Here is a 26,055-nt window from a genome sequence, read left to right as displayed (position 1 = left end):
TCAGGACTCTGTTGAGGTGTTGTCCCTTATGGGTGGAGGGATGCTCAGTGGGTAAGACCACTTGCTCTGCACACATGAGGGCTTGGGTTTGGATTCCAGTGTCGAAGCAAAAAGCCAAATACAGCTGTGCACACCCCTAAGCCCAGCATGACGAGGCAGAAACAGAAGGTTACTGGGGACCCAGAGAGTGGCAGAACAGGACATCCAACATCCCCCTATAACACCCACACAAATATGTGATTACAGCTACACACACACACACACACACACACACACACACACACCCCACACAAACATGTGCACACACCCCACCCACCCACCCACCCATGCACGTGCATATACCAAGCACATATGTGCATATACCACACATCCCTTGGCTGTGCTGGACTTTCTTTGTAGACCAGGCTGGCCTCAAACTTATAGAGATCCTCCTGCCTCTGCCTCCCAAGTGCTAGGATTAAAGGTGTGAGTCACCGCACCCGCCTTAAAATTCCTTTTTTTTTTTTTTCTTTCTCGAGACAGGGTTTCTCTGGGTAGTCCTGGCTGTTCTGAAACTCTGTAGACCAGGCTGACCTTGGACTCACAGAAATCTGCCTGCTTCTGCCTCCTGGAATATTCTCATTAATTTTGAGGAGATTGTAATTGAATAAAAACTCCTCAGTACCAAGATTATACACAAAAATGAAGAGACACACATTAACCCTGCTGATATCACAGAAATTTATCTTCAAGAGATACTTGGACATGACAGTGAGAAACACACAAGAATGTTTGCTAAGGCTATAACAACAACAACAACAACAACAGAAAAGTACAGAGCACTTCAAACTCGACATGAAGGAACTGCCCACGGAGATTACAGTAGGAATATCTATATGGTAGAATGCCAAAGAGCCATTAAAGCTGATGCTGAACTTTTTATTACCTCCCTCACATAAATTTTTATGTTCTTTTGTAAAACGGTAGGCTTTAAAGATATTTTGTTCATTAGCTGCTGCATGTGAAATTTTTATAGCTGATCTATATGGGCACAAATACGCAGGGAGAGGCCACAAACATGTCAGTGAGTGCACCGTCTGTGCAACTGAATTGTGAGTGGCTTGCTTACTATTCTTGTTGATGATTTTCTAAATTTCCCAAAATCTCTTTTATGTGTTAGCTCTCAAAAAAAAAAAAAAAAAAAAAAAGTCAGCTTAACATCAGAAATAAAGGTAACAATGGGAAAAGTCTTAGTTTCTTAGGACAATAACCTCTCATATTAAACAAAAAGAGTCCCTATCAATTGTTTAGCAAGCAGAATAACTGACACTCACAATATCAGTCTGCAAAGTGTTAAGACTATTTGATAGTTTCTCTCATAGAATAATTTTAGGTCCAAAGTTTTTAAGGAAAGAGATTCCTCCCTCCTGTGCCGCTCTCCACGCGACAGCCTCAGTGTAAAAGGTTCTTCCGCTCCACGGCTGTGGGCAAACACACACCACAGAGCAGGACTATTCCTACTCAGCTGCTAGGCAGTTCTCACTTCTGTGTTTGTTCTACAAAGGAACTGACTGATAGAAGGTAAGACGCTTTTCACATCTGTGGTCTCAATGTCTGCGGTCAGATGAAGTGGGTGGGGTGGCTCAGTGGTTAAGATCACTAGATGTTCTTTCAGAGGAATAGAGTTCAGTTCCAAATGCTCATTCTGGACTGTTTACAGTTCAGTTCCAGGGGATCTGACACCCTTTTCTGGCCTGGGAGAACACTAGCTTTCATGAATGTGTGTGTGCGCATGTGCACATGTGCATCTGTGTATGTGTATACACACCAGATACTAAAATGTAAAAATATGGACTGAATGGCTTATGAGCCTGGATGTTGTCTATAATTGGAAAGACGCCTAGACTTAGGGAGCGGTCAAGGATAGAAACACTCCTGGAACAAGCAAGGTTGGAGATCAGAGCAATTCTGATTTGGGGGGAGGGGAGATGAACAGCCTAGCTTGACCTTTGCACTCCTGATGAGCTTGAAATGTGTGTGATCATTACCTTTCCATATCTTCCTTTTGCAGAAAAATCCACAGACCCTTGGTAATGGAAATAGGGTCTAAATATAGTTTTTATGAAATCACTTAGTCAAGTAATTAGATTCTTGGTAGATGAGGCTGGAATTTTAAAAAATGAGGGTCAGCAAACTCTGGTGGGAGGATCAAGTCTGCTCACTTGTGAATAAAGGTTTATTTGCACATCCTAGCTTTGGGACAACAGTGGCAAATCTTAGTAGTTGTCACAATGATCATATAACCCAAAAAGCCTACATTTGTTTGATTTCTCACTTAAAATGTAGAAAAATATCACACACTTCCTACGTGACTTTAGATTCGTTTATATCCAATTTGCCTAAAGAACTCAGGTGAGGCCACTGACATCTGAGAAAAGGAGAAAGAAATCATCACTGTTTTTTATTTCTTAAGATCAGAAACGACTGAGTCTGTCAAGGAAGGAAGCCGATGTCCTCTGCTTCCAAGACTGCTGTGGAGGTCACAGGGGCAGAATAGAGGAATGCAAGGTTCAAGACGAGTGCATCTAGACAAACGCTTTCAAAGGACGCCCAAAGCAAAGCTTACGAGTGAGAAAATAAATGAGACAGGGACAAGGAATGTCCACATTAGCTCAGCTAGCACTTCTTTATTCCTGAGACAGGTTTGTAATGATGCTGACCACAGCCAGCTTGCAGTGACCTACCAGCAGCATATTACCCGAGTTTAGAAAAAGCCATGACACTTTCCAGTGCCGAGAGACCATCCTTCTAATTCATGCCCCTCAGAGAAAATGCTATGGAAAACAGTACAGGCTGAGGGCGGAGCATTAGTGCAAGCTCTGCACAGGAGCAGAAAGTCCACCTTTAGTTGGAGTACTCAAGTGTACAGAGCATGGGCAAGGACAGATTTCTGAGATTTCCTCATCTGAGCCTGTCCAGCCAGGTTGTGGGGAGCACGGAGAGCTCTCCTGAAGCCCGCCACACACAGTCAGATCCTGTACTCTCGCTCCTGCTCCCCATGAGCCACAGGAGTGGCCTCAGGCTGTCCTTGTGGAGAAATGGGCTCAGCTCGAGATCCCTTCTCATCACAAACAACAGAAAGACAGCAAGACTGGGAAGATCAGCTCAACGTGATTGAAAATAGAATAGTGTGCAAATGAGCCAGGAGATTTTACAAACCCAACTGAATTAAAAAATCAGGACATTGTTATAAGAATAAAACATGCTTGTCATCAAAAGTAAGAAAAGATAGGCGAACATAATTTATAACTATGTGAAACAAGAGCCCTCAAGCCATGTACACAAAAGCTCCACATAAACTATAAGCCTAAGTTTATGGAGCATGGTTTTGATCTGTTTGAGAGAAAACACAAGAACAGTAACCTTGCACCTTCAGGGAAGGAAGCAATTCTTCTACGAGACACAGGTTAGAACAGAAAAGGCAGGCTAATTGGTCAGTAAAAACTGAAATTCCTAGCACTGGGGTGCAGCTCAGCGGTAGCAGCTGCCCAGCACTTGAAAGGCCCTGGGTCTGAGTCCTTGCCACCCACACAAATAATGATAAAGCAGTTCCAAGTACAACTCCTCGGCCCAGTATAGCTCCAGGAAGACAGAAAGGGCAACCTGCAGCCTATGCATGTACCATACCTGTAACAAGCAAATTAGGGTACTAGAAATATAAAGAATGTCTACGGAACTAATTTTTAATGTAAACAGCTCCATAGGAAGACAATATGCCAGGTGTGATGGCACACACCTTTAATTCCAGCACCTGAGATATTGGAAAGATCAGCTCAACGTGATTGAAAATAGTGTGCAAATGAGCCAGGACATTTTACAAACCCAACGGAACTAAAAAACCAGGACATTATTATAAAAACAATATATATATATATATATATATATATATATATATATATATATATATATATATATATATTTCTTTTCAGATATACACAGTAAAGAAATGAAAAACCTGCTCAGGAGACTGGAGAGATGGCTCAGTGGTTAAGAGCCCTGTCTATTCCTGCAAAGGCCCTGAGTTCAATTCCCAGCAACCACATGGTGGCTCACAGCCACCTATACTGAGATCTGGTGCCCTCTTTTGGCATGCAAGCTCACATGCAGGCAGAACACTGTAAAATAAATAAATAAATAAATCTTAAAACAAACAAACAAACAAACAAAAACTGCTCATCTTACTATGGTAATTTTCTATAATCCACGGAAGAAAACCGGATGGTAAAAATGCCTGAGAATTTGGGTAACATTATCTACAGTTTCATGTGCTTCAAATAGTTCATTAAAGAAACAAGGACAACACTCTGTTGGACAGTGTGTCAGAAAGAAGCATTTTCTGTCACCCCACGAAGTCGATGGTGCCCGCTAGTACAGGGTCTTGTCACAACCCAGGCAGAAGTGGGGCTATCACACTGATACAACCCACAGAGTCTCCTGAAATTCTAGGAGGGTACAGCACATAAAAAGAAAAGGCAAATGGAAGACACACTCACTCTAGAGTTACAAAACAGTTAATAAAAGAGGAATTGAAACAGTGTCATATCGAGGACCTACTAAATTATAGTCTTTCCTCCATCTCTAATTCCCTTACGCGTCAGGCAGTTTCAGGAGATCTTGTCTCCACTTCCTCCCAGGTAACCTGCGGGCAGCAGGGTTTCCTCCTATCATCCCTTTCTATCTGCTGTGGGGATGTTTGGGCATTTATCACCTAGTGTGCCTGTGGTGCGTTTGGTAGCCTGAGGATACACCAGACAGATGAAGAGACAGAGAATTCTGAACAACGGAATGTGACAGTATGTTTGGCGGGTTCATGACTTACACCATGACATACTTTATTGAATGGAAACATAATCCCAGTCATTCCACAAAGCATGTCACGTACGTGGGGATGCAGACTCACCCTACGTGCACTAAACAAAGCAGTCCCCTCTACTGTCCCTAAGGCCTCAGGGTCTCCTCTTGCATGTTCTGGAGTTTGGTGAGAATGCTGTGTTGTTGTCAGGGAGCGGGAAGGATTGTTTGGGGACGCACGCAGCTAAGGATGACGCTATGATGAGAGACCAATCTCCAATGAGGACAAGTGGGATTTCCAAAAGTCAACACTTGAAAAGACCTATATCTGTGCCTCTCCCCACACATGGTGAAGCTGTGCAGTTAGTGAACACTGCGTTAGTGGAAGCCTTCGCACTGTGCTCAGCAGCCTGGGCACTGATGGGAAAGGGCAGGCTCTAGGCTGGGAGTGGTGCTGCACGCCTGTAACTCAGGAGTTCCTGGCCAGACTGCTCTACATAGTGAGTTCCAGGACAACCAGAGCTACATAGTGAAACCCTGTCTCAAAAAAAAAAAAAAAGAGAGAGAAAGAAAGAAAGAGGGAAAGGAGAGAAAGGGAGGGAGGGAGCAGAGACAGAGAGACAGAGACAGAGAGACAGAGAGAGAGGGGGGAGAGAGACAGACAGAGAGAGAGACAGAGGGAGAGAGACAGAGAGTGAGAGACAGAGAGCGAGAGACAGACACACACACACACACACACACACACACACACACACAGAGAGAGACAGAGAGACAGAGAGAGAGAGAGAGAGAGAGAGAGAGAGAGAGAAAGCACTCAAGCAGCTTTGACAACTACTTATTTCCCCATGCTGTTTTCCAGCCTAACACAAGAGTATCCACCTTGTAGTAGGACTGAGGGTGGAGCCTGCCACAGAAGGTGATCAGTAATTGGCAGATGATGCGGCTTTTACTCTCCCATCCTTTCTCTGCTCTCTTCCTCTCTCCTCCTCTCCCTTTTCCTGTTCTCCTCTTTCTGAAGGACTACCGTGTGCTCAGATGCTTCAATCCAGTGCTCAGTTAATCCTCACAGCTATGCTCTGAGGGCTCCTGGCTAGTGAGGAGAGTGACACACCCAGGAAGCAGGGGGTTTGCCCACAGTCTGCCTGTGGAGGGTCTGAATGAACCCTGACTTGAACCCCGAGCACTGACTCACAGCCCACAGTGCTCACCACACCATGTCATGCTGCTTAGAAACACTTGGCAGGGGGGCCTCTTGACGCTCGAGGGGGAAAAAAAGTGTTTGCTCACTCCAGGGCTAGTTCAGCTGTGCTCAAGAGGAAAGCTGGGGAAGACTCCAAACGTGATGTCACAGGGTCACAGAGAAAACTGAGGACAGATCACATGCTCTGGAGCAGCAACAGACCATCAGTATATCACCACCAGCAATGGCACCTTGCTATTTAAAACATGCATGCATGCCTGTGTGTGTGTGTGTGTGTGCGCGTGCGCACGTGTGCATGTGTGCGCATGTGCATGAGCGTGAGTATTCACCCCTGTATATAAAGATAACTAGATACCTCTGGGATCGATGTGCAAGTTCCCAGGACAGAACACAAAGCTGAACACTGAGGGAAAGTTTTCTCATCTTTGCTGGTGGCTTTGCAATGGGAACAGCTCAGCGACACATTGTGACAGAGGAGGGCACAGGACATGGAGGGAAGACGCTCTGGGCCTCCTGCAGGAGTGGAAGCCTGGGCATGAGTCACTCCGCAGCCCTAACCATCTGTGGCAGGCCAGTCCGGTGGGCACCATAAAAGGAGAAGCAGGAGGAGAGGACACACTAAAAGATGTCCTTTTAAGAGAGACAGAAACCCAAAGGCTGCCTGAGACCTTCCCCTGGCCTTCCATCTCCAAGACTCATGAAAGAAAATGCCACACAGTTCAAGTGTAATTACAGACACGTCCAAAACCAAAGCCTTGTTTCTTTCTAAACAAGTCTGTTTGGACAAAACAGTCGTATTTCCATGAGAACACAAAGTAAAGAGATTAAATGAAAAGCACACATTTTAACCCTCCTAGTTCTATGGAAAATGTCAGAGAGAAGAATCAGAACAGAAGGACCTGGCAACACCGAAAACAACTCTATTATGCCCAAAAGCATCTCCGCAGAGTTTAACGTTTAACTGGAACTTTACATTCTTGTGGGTTATTTGACACAGATGTGGACAAAGCTCGCCACCTGCTGTCAAGGTTTGGTATTGCTATTTGGCAAGCACTCTTTAAGGTGGCGCCAGATTCTGGCAGAGGCCACTTGAGTGTTTTGTAGCAACAGTGCTCAACACTAAGAACTGACACATTAGTCAAGTCTCAACAGATGCAACTGCTATCAGAGCCAGGGCCTCAGATCTGTGTGCCTCCTTCACAGAGGGAAAGAAAAGCATCTGCTTCTGGGAGGAAGAGATTCCGAGTGGGTTAGCCCACCCGGTCACCACAAATAGTCACTCCTCTCCAGTTCTGTGAGTGGAACCAGACGGTTTGCATGTTTGGGGTCTGCCTTCTTTCACTGAATACTGCATTTGCAGGAGTCAGACATGATGTTATGTCTGTGAACAGACGACAGATTTGTAGGCTCCTTTTGAGGAGACCTGGGCTGCTCTTAGTTCTTGGCTATTGAATAAGGAGGCTGGGAGCATGCTTGCATGTATGTTCTGGTGAACAAACATGCAAAGATTGCTGATCAGTGCATACTACAGTGACATTGTTGGATCAACGAGAATGAAGATGTTCAGATTTAGGAGATGATGCCAAACAGTATTCTAAAGAGTCCTATCAGACAGATCCAAGCAGCTACAAGGGAGGGGCATCCTTGCCAACACTTGGCACTAAGGTTTAGGCCTTTTAGTGGGACCGTGGAATGCATTGTCTTACTATTTGGGCTACCATTTCCCCGACCACTGGTGAAACTGAACACTTCATTCAGCGTATTCTGGGCGTCTGGTACATCACCATCTCTCTGCTCTTGACTGTGGATGTGACGTTTTCAGTTTCTGCCTTGACTTCCATCTAACAGACTGTAACCTGTAATGAGCTGATAGGCACTCCCTTGTTGCTTGTGGTCAGGGATCTTCATCACAGCAACGCAAACAAAGCCAGGACAGAGACAAACAAAGAGGCAGACCGTGACTGCAAGAACGGACTAGTAAGGAGAAATGCCGCGCTGAGTCTTCTCCCCTCCAGCAAACAACATACATCACAAGGGCAAACCACACAACGTAGACAGACACAGATTATACTTGGGGGTCTAAATGCATTCATTTAAATACTAATATATCAACTTGACAAAAACTTAAGGTATGTCTGACGTGGTGGCGTACACCTTTAATCCCACTACTCGGGAGGCAGAGGCTGGCAGATCTCTGAGTTCGAGATCAGCCTGGTCTACAGAATGAGTTCTAGGACAGCCAAAGCTACACAGAGAAACTCTATCTCGATCCACCCTCCTCCAAATTAAGATGTACATTTGAATATTAGAAACCAATAAACCCAATATAATCTGTATTATATTGAGACTCATTAGGTCATCAAACACACAAAACCCAGTTTCTTCTGAGCGATTGGGAACCTTCATAAGGGTTAAGGGTGGAGTGGCTCACAAAAGAATACACACCAGTCTCATGGGCACTTGGGCAGATGCACTTCCACCCCTGATGCCCCAGTTGGAAAATCAGTCAATGCTGGAACAGCTTGGGAAGGCACATACATCCCGCAGAAGAAACCCCTTCAACTTGGATAAACTCTGGACCAAAGAGAAGTTTCTAAACTTAGATGTGAAATACTAAGAATGCAATGAGTGACAGTTTCACAGAAAAACATAAGGTAGAGGTGGAAGGGAGCTTTGCCGTTTAACAGCAGGCACCGCTCCTGCAGAGGACCCCAGCTTCATTCCCAGCATCCGTATCAGGTGGATAGCAACCACCTTAACTCCAGTGCCAGGGATCCGATTCCCACTTCTGGCCTCTCAGGCACTGCACAAATCCATGTGTGTGTGTGTGTGTGTGTGTGTGTGTGTGTGTACACACTTTTTTCTTTTAATCTTGAAAGATATAAGGTAGAGGGAAATTATGGAGACCCTCTGATGTTTGGGTGAGAAATATTTTCTAAACAAAACCCCAAGGCTTATATAAATCAAAAGAAAACAATGAATGAATGAACTCTAGCAAAATGAAGAATTTCTATGTTATGAAGAACATCATAGATAATAAAGGGCAGTGGATATAAGAAAATATATGCAACATACTTCACATGTATAACATATAAGAAAATCTCAATTATTAGTATGAAAAGCACAGGGAATGCCAAGGGAAGAGTAAGAAAGAACTTAACAGGAGAGTCCCAACTGCAGAGGCATTCAACTAATTCAGTAAGGGAAGTAGATGGAATTTTAAAATAGCTGGCAGCATGGTACATCCCTCAGGGCAGCAAGTTAGGAAGAGTTACAGTGCCAAATATTGCTGTGGCCGCGGGTAGGACAGGACTGCCATTTGTCCTGCAAGAGGCAGTGTAGCTGTGCATAGCAATGGGTCAGTGCTCAGTGAACTTGTAGTGTCCCCTCCCAGGGGTGGAACCGCAGAAAAACTCTCCTTCTACGTCAGGGAAGCTTCCTGGGATGGTTGGCAATAATGCTGTGGGAGGGGAGGGGAGAGGAGAGGAGGGGAGGGGAGGGGAGGGGGAAGAATGAAGGGGCAGCAGGGGTGGGCAGAGCAGGCAGAAGTAAGTGAGAGGAGTGACCGGAGGATCTCTGCGACCATGTGGTAGGGGGTGGGAGCTGGGGATATGAGTGTACTCCACATCAAGTGACAAGTGGCACTGGTGTTTGTCTTGGTTGGGGCTCCTCTGATGTGACAGTGTTGCTCCTCCTTACTGTACAATGGCCTTGGGAAAGCCATGGACACAGTTTAAGAGGCCCCAGTCACCATGCATACAAGTTCTAAATTGGAAACTTACTGTGCGAAGGACAACTTGATCCGAGCTTGGATTTCCAGCCACTCTTCCTTTATCATGTTTCCACACTGCAGCATCTCCTTAGAAAGTCTCTCTGCTTTCACCAGGTTCTCTGAGGCTTCTTTGAACCTGAAATACATTCAGGAAAACTCTTGCCTAGTTCTAGAATCTGGGCACCCACATCTGGACTTTCTTGGCTCATCTGATACTTGCCATTGTGCCCCTACCCCAACCCCTGACCCCTGAGTCACCCAGCAACTTCCTGTTTGGCTTTGAGCACTGTCTGTAGGGATTGCAGCAGGAGTGCTTTCACTTGGGGAGGAAAGGATACTTCTGAAGGTCAAGCAGCGCTTTCCCCATGGTATAGAAAAGCTCTATGGAACACTTGAAGAAATCTGTATTGTCATGATAGGGACTCTCAATGGAGTTAGCCAGGATCTCTTTGGCTTTTTCTGCATGTTGCCTTGCTTGCAGTGACAACCCTATGGACAGAGAAAAAGAAGTGTCAGCTTCTCTTTAATTGCAGCTGGACAGGAACATGAGTCTCTTCGGCCAGGAAGCCTGGCAAGGTGGCCACATGCTGCCCAAGGAGCACATAGACGTAGAGCTGAGAAGTAGGAAATAGTATAACAACCAGGGAATTGTTTTATAACAAGTATTCAAGCTGGAAAACAGTTCTCCAAATGGCCTTTTTCAAAGTAAAATAAGCAGAACGAGCTGGAACTGAACAGCTTTGAAGCATCACCAGTATCAGATGTAAAATATAAATAATTATCAAAACACAAATGGAATGCAAAGACTAAAGCATTCTGGGTAGGAAGTAAGACACGGACGCGTTGTAATCTGGCTGAGCGACAGCGCTCAAAATGGAATACTAGGAACTCTGAATCGCCTGCTCACCCATTTACACTCATAACGTTAGAGTTCCTTCAGCGTACCATAAATCAAGTCTCTATGAATGCTTCCATAAGCAAAGCCCCGAGGGGGTAATGGGTTGCTGTGGTATCATCTCCTATTCCTGTACAGCAGCAGACTAGCGTGAGACAGAGTAATAATCGTTATTACTGAGAACGCGTTTCCCCGTGTGCTCCGGCGTTCTTCTAGGGGTTGGGTAATCTGTGGGCGGGGTGACACTGAGAAACACCAGCTAGGAGGTCTATGCTTTGCACCCTCCTCACACACTACCACCCTCTGCCCCGACGCTCACACCGTCTTCCACTCGTGTGCACACGTCTCCAGCCCTAGGTTGTGAATTCCATTTAATCGTATCTCAGTTCTCCGCAAAAACTGTCAAAATACGAAGTTAATTCCATTCCTGTATCTATAAAACAGAAATAATAATAGACTTTGTAATGGAGAGAAGCAAGCGTGTGCTTCTTGTGTGGGAACTCTCACAGAATTCTGTGTGACCAAGCTGTCAGAAATTTATTAGTGTTAGCTGTCTAGATGAGCCACCTATAGAGATGGACTAGGTTTCCAGTTATGGCCTCCCTGCCTTTGAACTTGAACTTAATCTACTGGAGACAGCACAGGTTCAGTTTCAAGAACACTGGCTGTGAAGTAAGTGCCCAGCATGACTCGTCTGTTCCATCACTCACTAAGGAACTGGCCTCAGCTACCTTGACTGTGAAGGCGTTACTAAGAGTGGCCTCCTTCACAGGCACGTGTGAAGTCTGAATAGGGTTTGCATGGCAGCTAGCATGGTGGCTGACCCTCAGTGAGACCTTCTGAATAGTGAACACTGCTTTGACTTTAAATTGAGAGAGGAAGCTCCACGCAGAAGAGAGTGGGCTGCCGAAGGAAGGTAGGACTTGAGACCCCAGACGGCAGGACACTGCTACTAGCATTCCATCCCTGGCTTGGAGCCTCGGATCGGCAACATACCAGCAATGCGACTTTGCTGTGAGCTGTTACAACCCCTCACCCATCCCCCCAGGCTCAGATGGCCTTTGACTAACAGGTAGGAATGGTCTGGTCTTGTGCATGCCGGTTGTAATGCCACTCACTGGACCCTGGGATAGCTATGTCACCACCATGCTACCACTGTCCTTCAGCTGGTGACTGAGTGTAGAGGGGTGCTAGGGTACAGATTGTGTGAGTCAGCAGAGTCAGCAAGGACAAGTCAAGCACATCATGGTGTTGGATTTTTTTTTTTAACCTTCCTGCATCCATCCCTACCTGTACATCCTAAGTTGGTCAACATCAGCATATTTCCCAGTACACAGGAGAACCAAAAGCCAGGGATACCTTCACTTCTGTGTGGTCTGAATGCAGTGCCTCCAAGATCCTGGGATGTTTTGGTGGTGGGATAGTCTTTTTCTCTTGGCCATATTTAGCAAGGAAACCTAAAGTTGCTGGTAGTCTTATGGACAAAGCTTAGGATAAAATCGAGCTAATGCCAACACAAATAGAACCAAATGATGTCAAAAGAGAAAGGCAGAAGCCAGGCCACATAGTTGGAACACCAGCCATGTCTGTCTAAAGCAAGTTTCACCTTGGATTTTTAAGTTGTACAAACTACAGCCAGCATGGGTTAGCCTTTGATACTGGCTACTTGCACTCAAGAGTGACTCTAGGGGCTGGAGAGATGGCTCAGCAGTTGGGGGCACCAACTACTCTTCCAGAGGGCCAGGGTTCAAATCCCAGGACCCATATAGCAGCTCACAACTGTCTGTAACTCCAAGATCTGACACCTTCACACAAACAGACATACAGGCAAAACACCAACGCACACAAAATAAAGATGAATACATTTTTTAAAATGTGACTCTGTCTCTGTCTCTGTCTCTCTGTCTCTCTCTGTCTCTCTCTCTCTCTCATACACACACACACACACACACACACACACACACAAACAAACAAACAAAAACTATAAATGGATCCACCCTAAGCCTCCAGTCCATGCCTTGGCTTCTTTCCTACACCTTTTGATCCAATAAATTAACCCTGTAAGAACTCTAATAAGAGCATAAAAAAACCCACCTCACACTCTTCCTTTCTTCCTGTTGGCACCTATATGTTATAGAACTTTTGATTGTTTCCAAAAAGAAATCGCTTTCTAGTACTTAGGAAGGAGAGCCACGAAAACCTGGCCCCTCTGGTGTCAATCAACTGGGGGAAGAGGGAGAGCAGGAAGCCGGCAGCCAGTGGCCTGAGAAGCTCACCTTTCAGCTGGAGATAGCCTTGAGACAGATTAACATAAGCCTCTGCTAGTTTCCAATGAGAGTCGCCATAGCAAATTCTCGTTAATGCCACACAGCGCACAAGCTCCTGGATGGCCTGTTTGTACTGTCGAAAAAAGGAAACAAGTTTACCAGGTAGGCAGCGTAGAACCTAAGAGTCACAAGGCCCTACTTGTATGTAAATCCACCTAGGAAGTATTTACTGAGTGGTCACTTCGGGATGAGTAACTTGGGGTGGGTCAGAGAATCAAACGATCTGTCGGGGTAGGGAGGGTAGTGGAGGGGGTGGTAGAGTGTTCCTCTGGCTGGATGAAGTGAACAATAATTCATTTGAGAAGTAAAGACAGTTTAATGGCGGAAAATGTGGGATCAAGAAAAATTAGTCAGGTTAGAACATACATTCAATCTCCTCCTAGGGTTTCCAGCTAACCTTCAGTGAACAGCTCCTGCAGGCCCAGCTGCAGCAAGCAGGAAAGCAGTAACAGTTGTCAAACAACACACTTTAGCTCTCTACTTGGAACTCCTTTGCAGCTGGGGTCATTAATTCTGTCACTTTGGCAGGGTCTAGAACCACCCAGGAGGCACACCTCTGGGAACGTCTTAGTGGGGGAGTTTCCAGAGACGCTGAACTTGGGTGTGAAGATGCACTCTGAACTCAGGCAGCACCTTCCCATGGGCTGTGGTTCTAGACTGAACCCAAAGGATACTGCAAGCGCAACGCCAGCATTCACCTCTCATTTCTCTTTTCTTCCTGACTGGACGCAACAGGATCAACTGCTCTATGCTCCTGTGGCCATGATGGTGTGCGCTCTCAAGTTGTGACCCCCAAACTCTCATCCCTTTAGGTTGCTTTTGCCACAGAAATAAAGAAGTAGCACAGTCTCATACAATATTAGCAAAGAGAATGCCAGTAAGCCTGACAGGCAGGAAGCCAGAGGACAAAGAACCTTTGTTTTGTTTCTTCTCTGGAGACTGGGATTCATTCTCAAGCTGCCCTTTCACCTGGGTATGTAGCCCAGGCTGGCCGCAAGTAGTGAGGAGCACATTTGTAGTCAGGATCAGGACAAAGAGGGAGCCGTGGTTCCCCAGCACCAGCTCCATGAGGGCAGCAAGACATCCAAAGCAAGCCTAGACGCTGTCAAGCAAAGCTCTAAAATTTGTCTCAAGTCTTTTGGTGGAGATGGGGCTTACACTTCCTTCTCTGTGAACCTGTGCTTTATGACTGCCTGGCCAACCAGTCCTGGAGGAATTAAGGTGATGCCAGATTCCAGGCCCACACCTTCAGGAGTTAGTAGTTTCCACTTTGTTTCTTCCTGATGTCACTCTTAGGACCTGAACAGATTTGTTTTCAAGACAGGGTTTCTCTGCGTAGCCTTGGCTGTCCTGGATCTGGCTCTGTAGACCAGGCTGGCCTCGAACTTACAGAGATCTGTCTGCCTCTGTCTGAGTGCTGGGATTAAAAGTGTACGCCATGACTCGAACTAAGTTAAAATGAGGTCCTTGGAGTTAGGGAGATGGCTCTGTGGTTGAAAGTGCTTTCTGCTCTTACACAGGGGCTGAAATATGTGGTTGACAGGCCACTCAAGTTGAGAGGCTCACAGCCGCCATAACTACAGCTCCAGGAAATTCGGTGCCCTCTTCTGCTCTCCAGGGACACACACACAAATATTAAAAAATAAATCATAAGATAAAATGAGGCCTCCAGAACAAGCCCTAGTCCAACATGACTTTCAGAAGAGGAAGAGACCCAGGCCTCCTAGTGCACAATGACCATGTGCGGACACAAAGAGCACAGCCATCAACAAGCCAAGGAAAGAGGCCCCAGAATAAAGCCAGGCTTGGACTTCTAACTGCAGGGAAACACCCTGCTGTTTAAGTCCCTCAGCCTGTGGCATTTAGTTATGACAGCCTTAGCAAACTAACCCGGACCAAACACTAGGCTGTAAGCAAGCCTAGGTAGCTCCATGGAGAGACCACTTGGCAAGGGCCAGCTGCCAGCAATGCTGATGGTTAGTGCTGATTGCTGACCTGACAGAAGACAGATTCGCCTAGAAGTGTGGCCTATGGGCATGTCTATGGGGAATTACCTTGATTGCCCTAAGATGTGAAGGCCTGCCCGTGGGAAACACAATACAGACTCAAGGGAAAACATATTCTACAACACAGTTGGAATATATGGTTCAAAATATCAAGAGCAGGAAAGACAAAGATGGCTAGGAGCCTGCAGGGCACGGAAAGAGTCTGCAGAGTATCTACTCAGTGTGGGCTCATACCTATCCACGAATCTGGTTTTTTTTAAAACATATTCTGTGACATTATTACACAACTATTGGTTTCATGTTTTATATGTAATATGTAGTTATATATTACATATAATATTTTATATATAGTTTATAATATCTATAACCTCTTCTCTTCTCTTCTCTTCTTTTCTCATATCTGAGAAAAATAATGATAGTGAGCGGAAAGAAAGAGTGAGATGGAATGAAACAAGAGATCTAAGTGAAAACACTGGGATGTGCCTCAGTGGCACAATAAACAGATGAATAAATTTATAAAACAAATACTAACAACTGATGAGTCATAATTTTTCTGTAAGTCTGAACTTATTTTAATATTAAAAGTTACATAGAAATGGGTGTTTTTCAAAGCAAGTTATGCCAGGTGGACCCCAATGAAATGTTAAGGGCTTGTTGGTGGTCCTAACTGACGTGATTGCTTCTCGTGTGTCATCTCAGCCATGGCTCTCTCTCTTCACTACAGCCATGGCACACCCAAGCCTACCCTGAGGCTTTCCATGTGCTGTCTCCTCTCCCTGGGACTCAGTTCCTCCACCTAGCTTCTTCTTTCCCGCCAGTCCTCAGTTCACTGGCCACACCCTCCTGACACCCTTCCTACCCTAGATAGTCCCACTCTATTCTTCCCCTTAACACAGGTCACAGTCAACGGTTCTGGCTTATCTACAACCTGTCACCGTTTAGCTCCATCCCATCTGGTGTCAAATCCTAGGCAGCCTTCCTGGAACCACAGAACCAAGGAAGGAGGGCAGTTCATGCTTTACACATGCCTATGTACATGGTGTGTTAATTGTCCTGTTAAGGCCTGGTTGAGGAGCTGGCCCGGAACTTACCCCCCACCACACTGACACACAACAGGCACAGAATAGAGATCAGGTGCACAACGAGTGAACACAGGCTCACTCACAGCCGTCATGAAGGGCAGAGCTATGGCCCCAGACACCCAGGCAGATAGAATCTAAGTCAGAGTCTACACATCCCTTCATCTCACCCAAATCTCTCTCTCCTATGCTCCTTCCCTAAGTCGGTTCCACCAGCCTACGTTTCTATATTTCCTTCAGAGGAGCCCAGCATCTCTACTGCCTCCACCTTACCGAGCTCAATCCTTCACAGTTCCTTTCCAAGATTGCTGCAAACATCCCCCTAGCCTGTCCACTTCTACTTTTATTCATTTCTCATCCAGGCAATGAATAGCCACGGGAGTGAGCATTCTTCTGATTCAAACCTGCCCGTGGCCTTTTCCTTCTCACAGTACTAAGAAGCCCTCCAGTGCCTTCAAGAGAAGGCCAAGACTCTCTCTGAACAGTGAGTGCATGGCAGGGCTCAGCTTCTGTACCCAGTGCAGCTCACTTCTCACTCCGTGTCACCAAAGCCTTTGCTCCAGTGTTCCTTCTGGTTCAGCAGAGACTGTGCTCCTTCAGGTCCTTGCCACTTATCCATCCACCACTTCTGTTCCGGAAGCTTCTGTCTTCTTCCTCATCTGGATGACTCCTTGGCCCTGTTCCTAGTGCAGCTTGAACTCTCATCCCAGGAACCGAGCTTTAGTTGCTGTCCTTCCTCCCTGAATGAACCTGCCACAGACCTCACAGTGGCTGCCATTATTTGACTGTCCTCCTGTCATCCCAATCCAACCATAAGTCCCCCTAAGACAGAGGCTGTGGTTTTCCCTTCATGTGCCTCTGGCATGGCACAACACTAGGAAAATGTTAGGCATACAGTAGACATTTGTGAAATTAATGAAAGGACAAAGAGGGCCTGGCATGCGACAACCAATGAGTGGCTGAGTTAAGTTTATGAGGGGGATGGGAAAGAAGATGCGGGGATCAAGACAAGTAAGAGCATTCTAATGAAGAGCTGTGCTCAAGCAAAGGTCTCGTGTGGCATGTGCTATAATCCACTGCAAGTCTGTCTGGCATGTGCTGACTCAATATAGTCTTTAACTTTTTGTCACTCTGACCAAAATACCCAACAGAGACAACTTAAAGGAGAGGTTAGCTTTGCTCAGGGTTTCTGAGGGCTCAGTCTGTCATGACAGGAGAGTGTGGCGGAGCAGGGAAGCTATGTCTCAGCAGTTGGGAAGCTAAGGGAAACGCTGGTCCTCAGCAGGGTTCTTCCCCTCTCTTTTTTTATTTCAGTAGAGCGTTCCCCATGAAGATGTACCACAGGTACACAGTCAGTGCCGGGAGCCATTTTTTGGAGTGCTTAAAAGAAGCAGGCCAGAGAACTTCCGACCTTGGCTTGCAAACTCTCACACAGCCTTGAGGACTTGGCAAGATACTTGTGCTGGTTAAGAAAGTGTATTATTAATTCCAGGTCAGGATGTGGATCTTGATGTGCTTCTTTGGCCTTGAGATGAAAGAAGTCTAAGCATATAGATAAACTAAAGTAATTGGTAGCTTTTGTTTCTGTTCCAAGAATCTTCTGGTTCACATGGGTGAATACTGTATAAAAGATCTGAGAGAAATAAACTCAAGGCTACAGTATTTACTATTAGCCCTCCCAGTCTTTTTTTTTTTTTTTTTTTCTTTTTTCTTATCTCTTTTGCTATATCTTTTCCCTACATCTATTTTATTTCTTAATCCTCATGCCCCATATCCAGGTACTGGCCGGTTGGCACCGGCAGGTCAGTGTAGTCTTTAAATGCCAGTTATTTCTCACTGGAAATGTCCTCCCAGACACACTCAGGTATAACCCTCCAGTCTTCTAATGATTCTGAATCCAGTCATGTTGACAATGAAGGCTAACCATCATACTCAAAAGACAATTGCTGTTGGCATGGCAACCACTGGGCTTAGTGGGAGGGCCCATGCTCATGCTAGAAGGCAGGCTCTCTCTTAAGGACTTTTTTTTTTTAATATTTTTAAAATTTAATTGTAATTTTATGTATTTTGGTGTGAGGGTTGTCAGATCCTGGAGTTACAGACAGTTGTGAGCTGCCATGTGGGTGCTGGAAGTTGAACCTGGATCCTTTGGAAGAGCAGGCAGTGCTCTTAACCACTGAGCCATCTCTCCAGCCCCTTAAGGACTTTTTGAATCTCAGGCCTGAGTTGGAAATGTAGTCTCATCTACCTTCTCTTGCCTGGGATGATAGCTCAGCTCCAGAGAGCAGGCGTGTGGCCTCGAGGCGCCTTACCTCATGGCTGCTGGAGTACCACTTTGCTTTCTCTTCACACAGGTGGAGTTTCTCTCGAGGGGGCTGGAACAGCGCTGTCTGGAGCAGCTTGTTCGGGATCCTCTTTTTAGAAGTGACGTTGACAGCAGCAATGACTTCGTCAAGGTGGTTGGACATGTGGGTCTCCTGTGACTCTTGCATATTCTCATACACATTGTCCTCTAATTGTCGAATGAAAAAGAAATGCATTAAATGGTCACTTTCAGAGTCACTTTTAAAAAATCATTTACATTTTTTTCTCCAGACTCTAGGTCAACGTCTAGAAAAATGCCAACATCACGCCTATGGTGTCTCTAAGATTAAAACATCTTATCTCAAAAGGGCATGTGGCTGGTGCTGAGTACTTTTTCAAGTTCCAGGCTTATTTCCAGTGCTAGCTAAACGAAGCATATCTACTCCAAAAGAAATTACGTGGTGCCAAATAACTCCCAATGACGCTATAGTGAAATGAGAACGTACTGAAGTCACTGAACTCCAACTGACCCTGAAGCAGAAAGGAAATGACTGTTGTTACTCTTTCAATCTGGGCAAAATAGAGCAATTTATCCTATTGCCTAAAATAACAACAACAACAACAACAAAACAAAATGCAACAAAACAGAACAGAATAATTACAAAAAGCCCAACCCCCACCCCAAAAGTCTAAAAGGCAGGATCCTGGCAATAAGACACTGATTCCTAAGAGATGGAAAAAATAAACAATCTAACACACACATACCCAATTGCCTCCATCTTTTACTTTGAGTGTTTCTAGGACACGGGGCAGGGAAGAAGGGACCAAGAAGTCACAGGTGGACTCTGAGTTGGAATAGAACTGAGAGCCGGGGAGAGCAATGTGGCTAGAGTGTACAGGACAGGTTACTGAGAAGGAGGATGCTGCACAGGGAGATGGGCTGAGATTAGCAGAGGTGCCCTCTCAGATATGGGAGAGCTGCCAGCCAGTGAGTAAGAAAGATCTTTCTGCAGCATTAAGAGGAATGCGCCTAGTACCCATGCTGGCTGGCATTGTCTGTTCTTAGAAACTAAACAAGAAAATGGGGTACTGGGGAAAGTACTTAGAAAGCTCCCTCTCAGTAACAGGGAATAATATTTCCCAAACTAAACAATGCTTAGACCTACCTGACAAATAATGTGAGATTCAGGAAATAAAGGCTCTTGATGAGAACACTGAACTAAAATCGACCCCAAATTAGTGTAGGCATTGAATTAACAAAAAAGACACAAAATCAGCTTTTATTTATTTATTTATTTATTATTATGTACACAGTGCTCTGCCTGCATATACACCTGCAGGCCAGAACAGGGCATCAGATCACCTTATAGATGGTTGTGAGTCACCGTGTAGTTGATGGGAATTGAACTCAGGACCTCTGGGAGAGCAGTCAGTGTTCTTAACCTCTGAGCCCATCTCTCCACCCCCCCAAATCAGCTTTTATAATTGAATTTTTTTCAAAAGACTGAAATTGCATTTGGAGATATGTAGTATTTGAGAGAAAGATATTCTACATAGGATTCTATATGGGTAACACATTAAACACTGTAGAAGAGTCGATGTGCAGACAGGGCAACAGAAACTGTTGGAAAGGAAGACTCTGTGATTGAGCTGTGAGGCAAAAGTGACTTGCTCCACATGTACATAATAGGTCTCTAAAAAGGCAAGTGGGGGGAGGGGGTGTGAACAACTCATGGCCAAACTTTTTCCAAATTGGGAAAATTACAAAGCCAAAGATCCAGGATGCCCAGTGAGTATTAAACACAGAAACACAAAGAACACGCATGGAGACACATCATAACCCAAAGCTGTGAAAAAGAAACATCTTAAAAGTAGTCAGGAGAAAAGAAACACTAGGTACCCAAAATAAAATAGTTCAAGTGTGATGGTTCGTGCCTGTAATCCCAGCATTTGGGAGGTGGAAGATGGAGGATAAGGAGTAAACGTCATGCTCGGCTACAAAATGAGTTCAAGGCTATCCTCTGGTACATGAGATCCTGTATCAGTTTGCAGTGCTGCCTATAATAAACACCATGACCAAAAGCAACTTGAGAAGGAAAGGGTTTATTTGGCTTACACTTCTACATCACAGTCCACCACGGAGGAAAGTCCGGGCAGGACCCTGGAGACAGGAACTGAAGCGGAGACCTTGGAGGAACGCCGCTGACTGGCTTGCTCTCCATCGCTTGCTCAGCCTGCTTTCTCACACAACCCAGAACCACATTCCCAGGGGCGGCCCCGCCCACAGTCAGTTGGACCTCTCATATCAATCACTAAGAAAATGCCCTATAGACTTACAGGTAAACTAATCTTTTTTTTTTTTTTTTTTTTTTTCTTTTCGAGACAGGGTATCTCTGTGTTGGCTGTCCTAGACTCACTTTGTAGACCAGGCTGGACTCGAACTCATAGCGATTTGCCTGCCTCTGCCTCCCGAGTGCTGGGATTAAAGACATGTGCCACCACGCCCAGCCAGTAGACTAATCTTATGGAGGCATTTTCTCAATTAATGTTCCCTCTTCCCAGGCGACCCCGGTCGTGTCAAGATCACAACAACAAGGAAACTTGTCAGCACTGCTCAGTCAGTAAATGTCGAAGCAGGCTCTGCAGAAAATACTACTCAACAATGAAAAAACTTCACTGTGTTGTATGAGTAAATCTCAAAATAGCTATGCCAATGTGTGTGCTGTGTGTGTGTGTGTGTGTGTGTGTGTGTGTGTGTGTGTGTGAACAGAATACATGCAGTGTGATTCTACTTCTATAAAGTTTAAGTAAATCTACACAAATGGCTAGTGATCCGAAGCATCCTTAAATTGAAAAGGGTGGTGGTGGTGTTACAAAGAGGGCAGGCAGGAGAACAGGAGGAGTATCTCTCTCTCTCTCTTCTCTCTGTCTCTCTCTCTGTGTCTCTGTCTCTCTATGTCTCTGTCTGTCTGTCTGTCTGTCTCTCTCCCTCTCTCTCTGCATGCGTGCGTGAGTGTGTGTGTGAGTGCGTGCGTGTGTGTGCGCGTGCGTGTGTGATGGAGTGATTACAAGGGAGCATGAGTTGCATTTGCTATGATGGTCATGTCCACATTATAGGATTATGATAATAGTTTAAGGATGTACACATGTCAAAATTTATCAAATTTACACTTTTGTTCCATTTAATAAAGATGCTAAAATCATACACACAAACCAACCTTTTAGAGATGCTCCCTCCTCTCCCCCCGCCACAGGCCTGGTCTGGATTGGCCAAACTCCAATTCTCTTACTTGTTTCAGACAGCAAATAAGACAGTCCACCCTATTGTCGTTCAGTTAGTTATGAATTCAGCAATCATTTATTAGGTTCTGCTATCATCACTGTACCAGACTACTGTACATAATGGAAAATGGGGGCCCAGGAAAGTAAAATATACCAGGCCAAAAGGCCATAGAAGCCTGGAGTCTAGTCAACTTCAGAAACGGGATTCAGCCAGCTTGTAAAGATTTTTTGAGAGCAAGGTCAGAAGAGAGAAAGCACCCAAGTAGAGCGACTGAATAATTGGCAAACTTTGGAAGTGGAAATGTGAGATGACTACCTGGCCAGCTGCTGGCAGCTGGATGTGCAGTGTGAAGTGAACATGGATGGTGAGCGGGCAGCACAGCAGAGCTGTAGAGGCTAATGTGCCTTCCACCCAGGTGGGCTGCTGACAGCTGGGAAGAAAAGAGCTGGCAAACGTATTCCAGAAAAGGAGGACCCTACAGTCAAATAAATGGATAGACAGGACCAAGCATTTTGCTTAGGTCTTTTCTAGGACTTGGATGTGGTGTAGCACCCATGACTTTCCCATAGACACTACTTTCCCACACTTTTAACCATGAGAGGTCCCCCCCCACACATCCCCACACCCTGCACCCCTGCCACCCGCCCCATGCCCCCCTTCCACCAGGGCATAAAGCTTAAGGAACCAACACTTTGTTAACACTGCCTGAGGTGTCCCCACCTCATGGGGGGGGACATGTCCCCCCTAAAATGTCATGCCCACATTTTATAGGAGCAAAGTAGAAGGCTGGGTTTCAGGCTGGAAGGCACTGATTTCAAGCTAAAAGTGTAACTGGCTTTATTAGGCAGAGCTGGTGAGCCATAGAAAGTTTTTGGCAGGGAAGGTGGGTGAAGATGTCCCCTGGGGACCTCTAATCTCTAGTTAGCGACAACGTAACCAAGCTCTAAGAGTCAGAGTGGCCACTGACCTTCACGCTTCAGACATTCTGGTGCCACCCTGATGACTTTTACATATCAGTGTTTGGTCCACATTCATAGTGATTAACTTTTTCTTTAAATCTATATGCTTTTAAAAAACCAAAATGCCTACTTGAGATTCATTCTCAAGAATAACGGATGGCACTGCGGTTTCAGTGTGCTCACTACATTCCCATAACACACAGTAAAATACCAATAGTAATGTTTTAGAGGGTGTCAGTGTCCCACCTAAGAACACAAATGTAACTGCTCTATGAGCTCGAAAATTCTAAATTGGAGCCTGGTTTTCTTTAGTTTATATTCAAAGTGGTGTTTTCCATAAAAACTGATTTATAAGGGCAGAGAGATAGCTCAGTTGGTAAAGTGCTAGCTAGCCTTGCAAACACGAGGACCTTTTGATTCCCAAAAATCATATAAAATGTAAGAATCTAGGTTTGGAGGTGTGTGTTTGTCATGCCGTTGTGTGGGAGACAGAGACAGGATCTCTGGGACTTGATGGCAGTTAGCTTTGCCTGAACATCAAATCTCAGATCCCAGTGAGAGATCTCATCTCAAAACATAATGAAGGTGAATTACTCCTAAAGAAAAACACCCAAAATCTCTGACCTCCATACACATGCACAAACAAATAATACAAAATAAAAATTATAATGCTGTTAATACATTTTAAATTTTTCCTAAGAAACTTACATATGTCTTCAGTAAACATATGTGGTCCAACAATCACTTCCTTACCTGAAGCTAAAAAAAAGTTGTTGAATATATTAATGTGATTATACTGAATTAAATTAGTTACATGGTGGTAGTGGGAAGGGAAGCAACAGAAGCAAGGTGTGTGTGTGTGTGTGTGTGTGTGTGTGTGTGTGTGTGTGTGTGTCTGAATGGAATACTTGTAACCTGCGAGCTGCTTTAGATACATAACTTAAAGGTAGATAGTGAAGACAGACCCCAACATTTTCATTTCGGGACTCTAGGATTGGTATCCAATTGCTCTGGGCCAACTCCTGAGTCTGGTTTACAAATAAAGTTTTATTGGAAAATGGCCACGTTCATAATGTCTATGGCTGCTTTTGCTCTACAACAGAGCCCAGCTTATTTATTACTTGCCCTTCACATAAAAACACAATGAGGCTGTGAACAGAAGCAGCAGGATAAAATGAGAGGCCAGTCTAGTAAGATGATTAACTCATACTCAGCTGAACTGAATTTGAGATTGTGAAAGAACTTAACATGAAAATGTCCCATTTAAAAGTTTGAAACCTATCACTACCTCTGAGTGAATTTATTTTCTAGTACTAGGGATGGAACTTTACTTTCAGGGAATGCTGTTTTCATACTTACTTCCAAACTCAAGTCTGAAACAGGCTGGTGAAGGTGCCTTTCTCCTTGATATTCTAAAATCAAGATCTAGGGGCTGGAGAGACAGCTGGACCATCAGGAGCTCACAGTGCAATTCCAGAGGACCTGAGGTCAGCTCCCAGAACCTTCATTTGGTGCTTTCAACCACTTCTCACTCTAGCTCAAGGGGATCCTACGCTCTCTACTGGTCTCAAAAGGCACTTGCAATTCATGTGCACACATCCATATACATAACTCAATTTTTAAAAATCCTTAGAAAGAATCAAAATAGAGATTTACGTGCATCAGTAAAGTGGGACTTTCTTTGGACCGCCAGCAGATGAAATAATAACACAGAGACTTATATTATGTATATAGGCCTTAGCTTAGGCTTCTCCCCAACTAGCTTGTATAACTTAACTAACCAAGTTATTCTATTCCACATGTGCTACAAGGCCATTACCTCCGAGTCTCTCAGTCCTGGCACTGTTCCTTCCTCCGTGTCTGGCTGGTGACTCCTGAGCCTCTCAATCCTTCCCCAGAGTTCCTATCTCTGCTGGGATTTCTGACTTATCCTCTCCCACCTTGCTGTAGAGTGTCACTCTTTATTAAATCAACCAGCTGAGGGAAGTGTGTTTACAAAACACTGAGACAGGTGGTGCAGCCTGTATTCAGCTCCGGTCCAGGAGCCAGCATTTGAATGATACAAAGACAGCCTTTACACAGTGCACAAAAATATCATCCCAACACACCAGAAAAGATGCTTTTCTTTCCCTTTATAGTACTGCGGCATGGAAGTGTCAAACAGATATGGAGGAAGTGCACAGGTCCCCCTGTGAGAAAGCTGGGACTGGTGTATGACTCTGCTGACCTCCTCTTTCCTGGGCAGCTCCTGAAAACATATCACCCAAACTGTGCCCAAGCTCCACTCTCCCTACTCAGTGCTGTTTTGCATCCCAAGATGTTGGCTGGCATTTAAAAAGCATCTGCATACCTTATGCTTCCTCATCTATCCAACCCATGCTGGCTAATGAGCTGGCCATTTTAAACGGTGTTACGGTCCAAAGGAACAGCCTAGACTGGTACACAGATGCTGAGATTCAAGAACTTGCACTGCTCTGACTACATATAGGATTGGGGCAATACTAACAACTGATAATCCTGTAATGCTTTACGGTTTTTGTCTTTACCTCACATGGCTCTTACTGCTACTTTGTGAGTTTCAGTGGGCAGACAACCCTATTCCTATTTTATCATTGCTACTCCTATTTTGCTAATGGGGAAAATGAAGCTGAGGGAAGCTAAATTACTTGAATAATACTGTAGGGCCAGAACCAGGATTCCAATCTTGTAATAATTAGCTGAAATTCTGTATCATATTGGCTTGCACTGAACACAGCCTACAGCCATCAGAAGCACACACTGTCGCTCTGAAGACCACAGTCTGCATATTAAAAGTGATCACCAATTTTTGGGAGCAGGAAAGGCAACACCCTTATCAGATTTATACATATTTTCTCATTGGGAGGGAGGAATAAAAAGAAATATCCCACGATATTTGTTGTTTTGGACCTATAAATCTAATGGTAAACTTTGTTTCTCTCTTTTGTTCCAATGACAAAAAGTGGTTGGTTTCAGGCTGCCTCTTAATACTGTAGCCTTAAAACAAATACTCTGCACATATATCCACAGAGTGTTCATAGGTTGGAGCTCACATGATTTTTTTAACTAAAATATTTTTGTTAAAAATTGAGCCATTATTTTAAGAACAGAAGGCTCTCAAAACAGTTAAAACCAGAACTACTATGTGATCCCGTTACACAGCTCCTGGGCAGGCAGACAGGCAAAGGACTCTACACCCTACTGCAGAGATATCTGCACAGCCATGCTCACTGTCACTCTAGTCACAATAGCAAGGATTCTAAATGGAACCAAGCTAGTTTTCTATCAAAAGATGAACAGATAGTGAAAATATAGTACATGTACACTGTGGAATTTTATTCATCCACTAACAAAATTGAAGTCACGATACTTGCGGGGAAA

The 26,055-nt window shown here is 44.9% G+C and overlaps 1 protein-coding gene across 8 annotated transcripts in view; it reads right to left on the bottom strand.

Annotated features, from left to right (window-relative positions):
- The window catches only part of Ttc23 (tetratricopeptide repeat domain 23), a 91,096-nt gene that overhangs the window by 55,300 nt on the left and 9,741 nt on the right, over positions 1-26,055 (bottom strand). For all 8 annotated transcript variants that reach the window (XM_051148709.1, XM_051148710.1, XM_051148708.1 and 5 more), the window contains exons 2-5: positions 18,423-18,622; positions 12,975-13,098; positions 10,142-10,292; positions 9,814-9,939 (exon numbers count right to left, since the gene is read on the bottom strand). In XM_051148709.1, the coding sequence (XP_051004666.1) occupies positions 9,814-9,939; positions 10,142-10,292; positions 12,975-13,098; positions 18,423-18,602 (581 nt within the window). In that variant the 5' untranslated portion in view covers positions 18,603-18,622. The remainder of the gene's footprint in view (positions 1-9,813; positions 9,940-10,141; positions 10,293-12,974; positions 13,099-18,422; positions 18,623-26,055) is intronic.

The sequence above is a fragment of the Acomys russatus genome, chromosome 7, assembly GCF_903995435.1.
Source record: "Acomys russatus chromosome 7, mAcoRus1.1, whole genome shotgun sequence".
Taxonomy (NCBI): Eukaryota; Metazoa; Chordata; class Mammalia; order Rodentia; family Muridae; genus Acomys; species Acomys russatus.
Note: the sequence above shows the minus strand (reverse complement) of the source record. Positions and strands in the feature narration are given on the sequence as shown.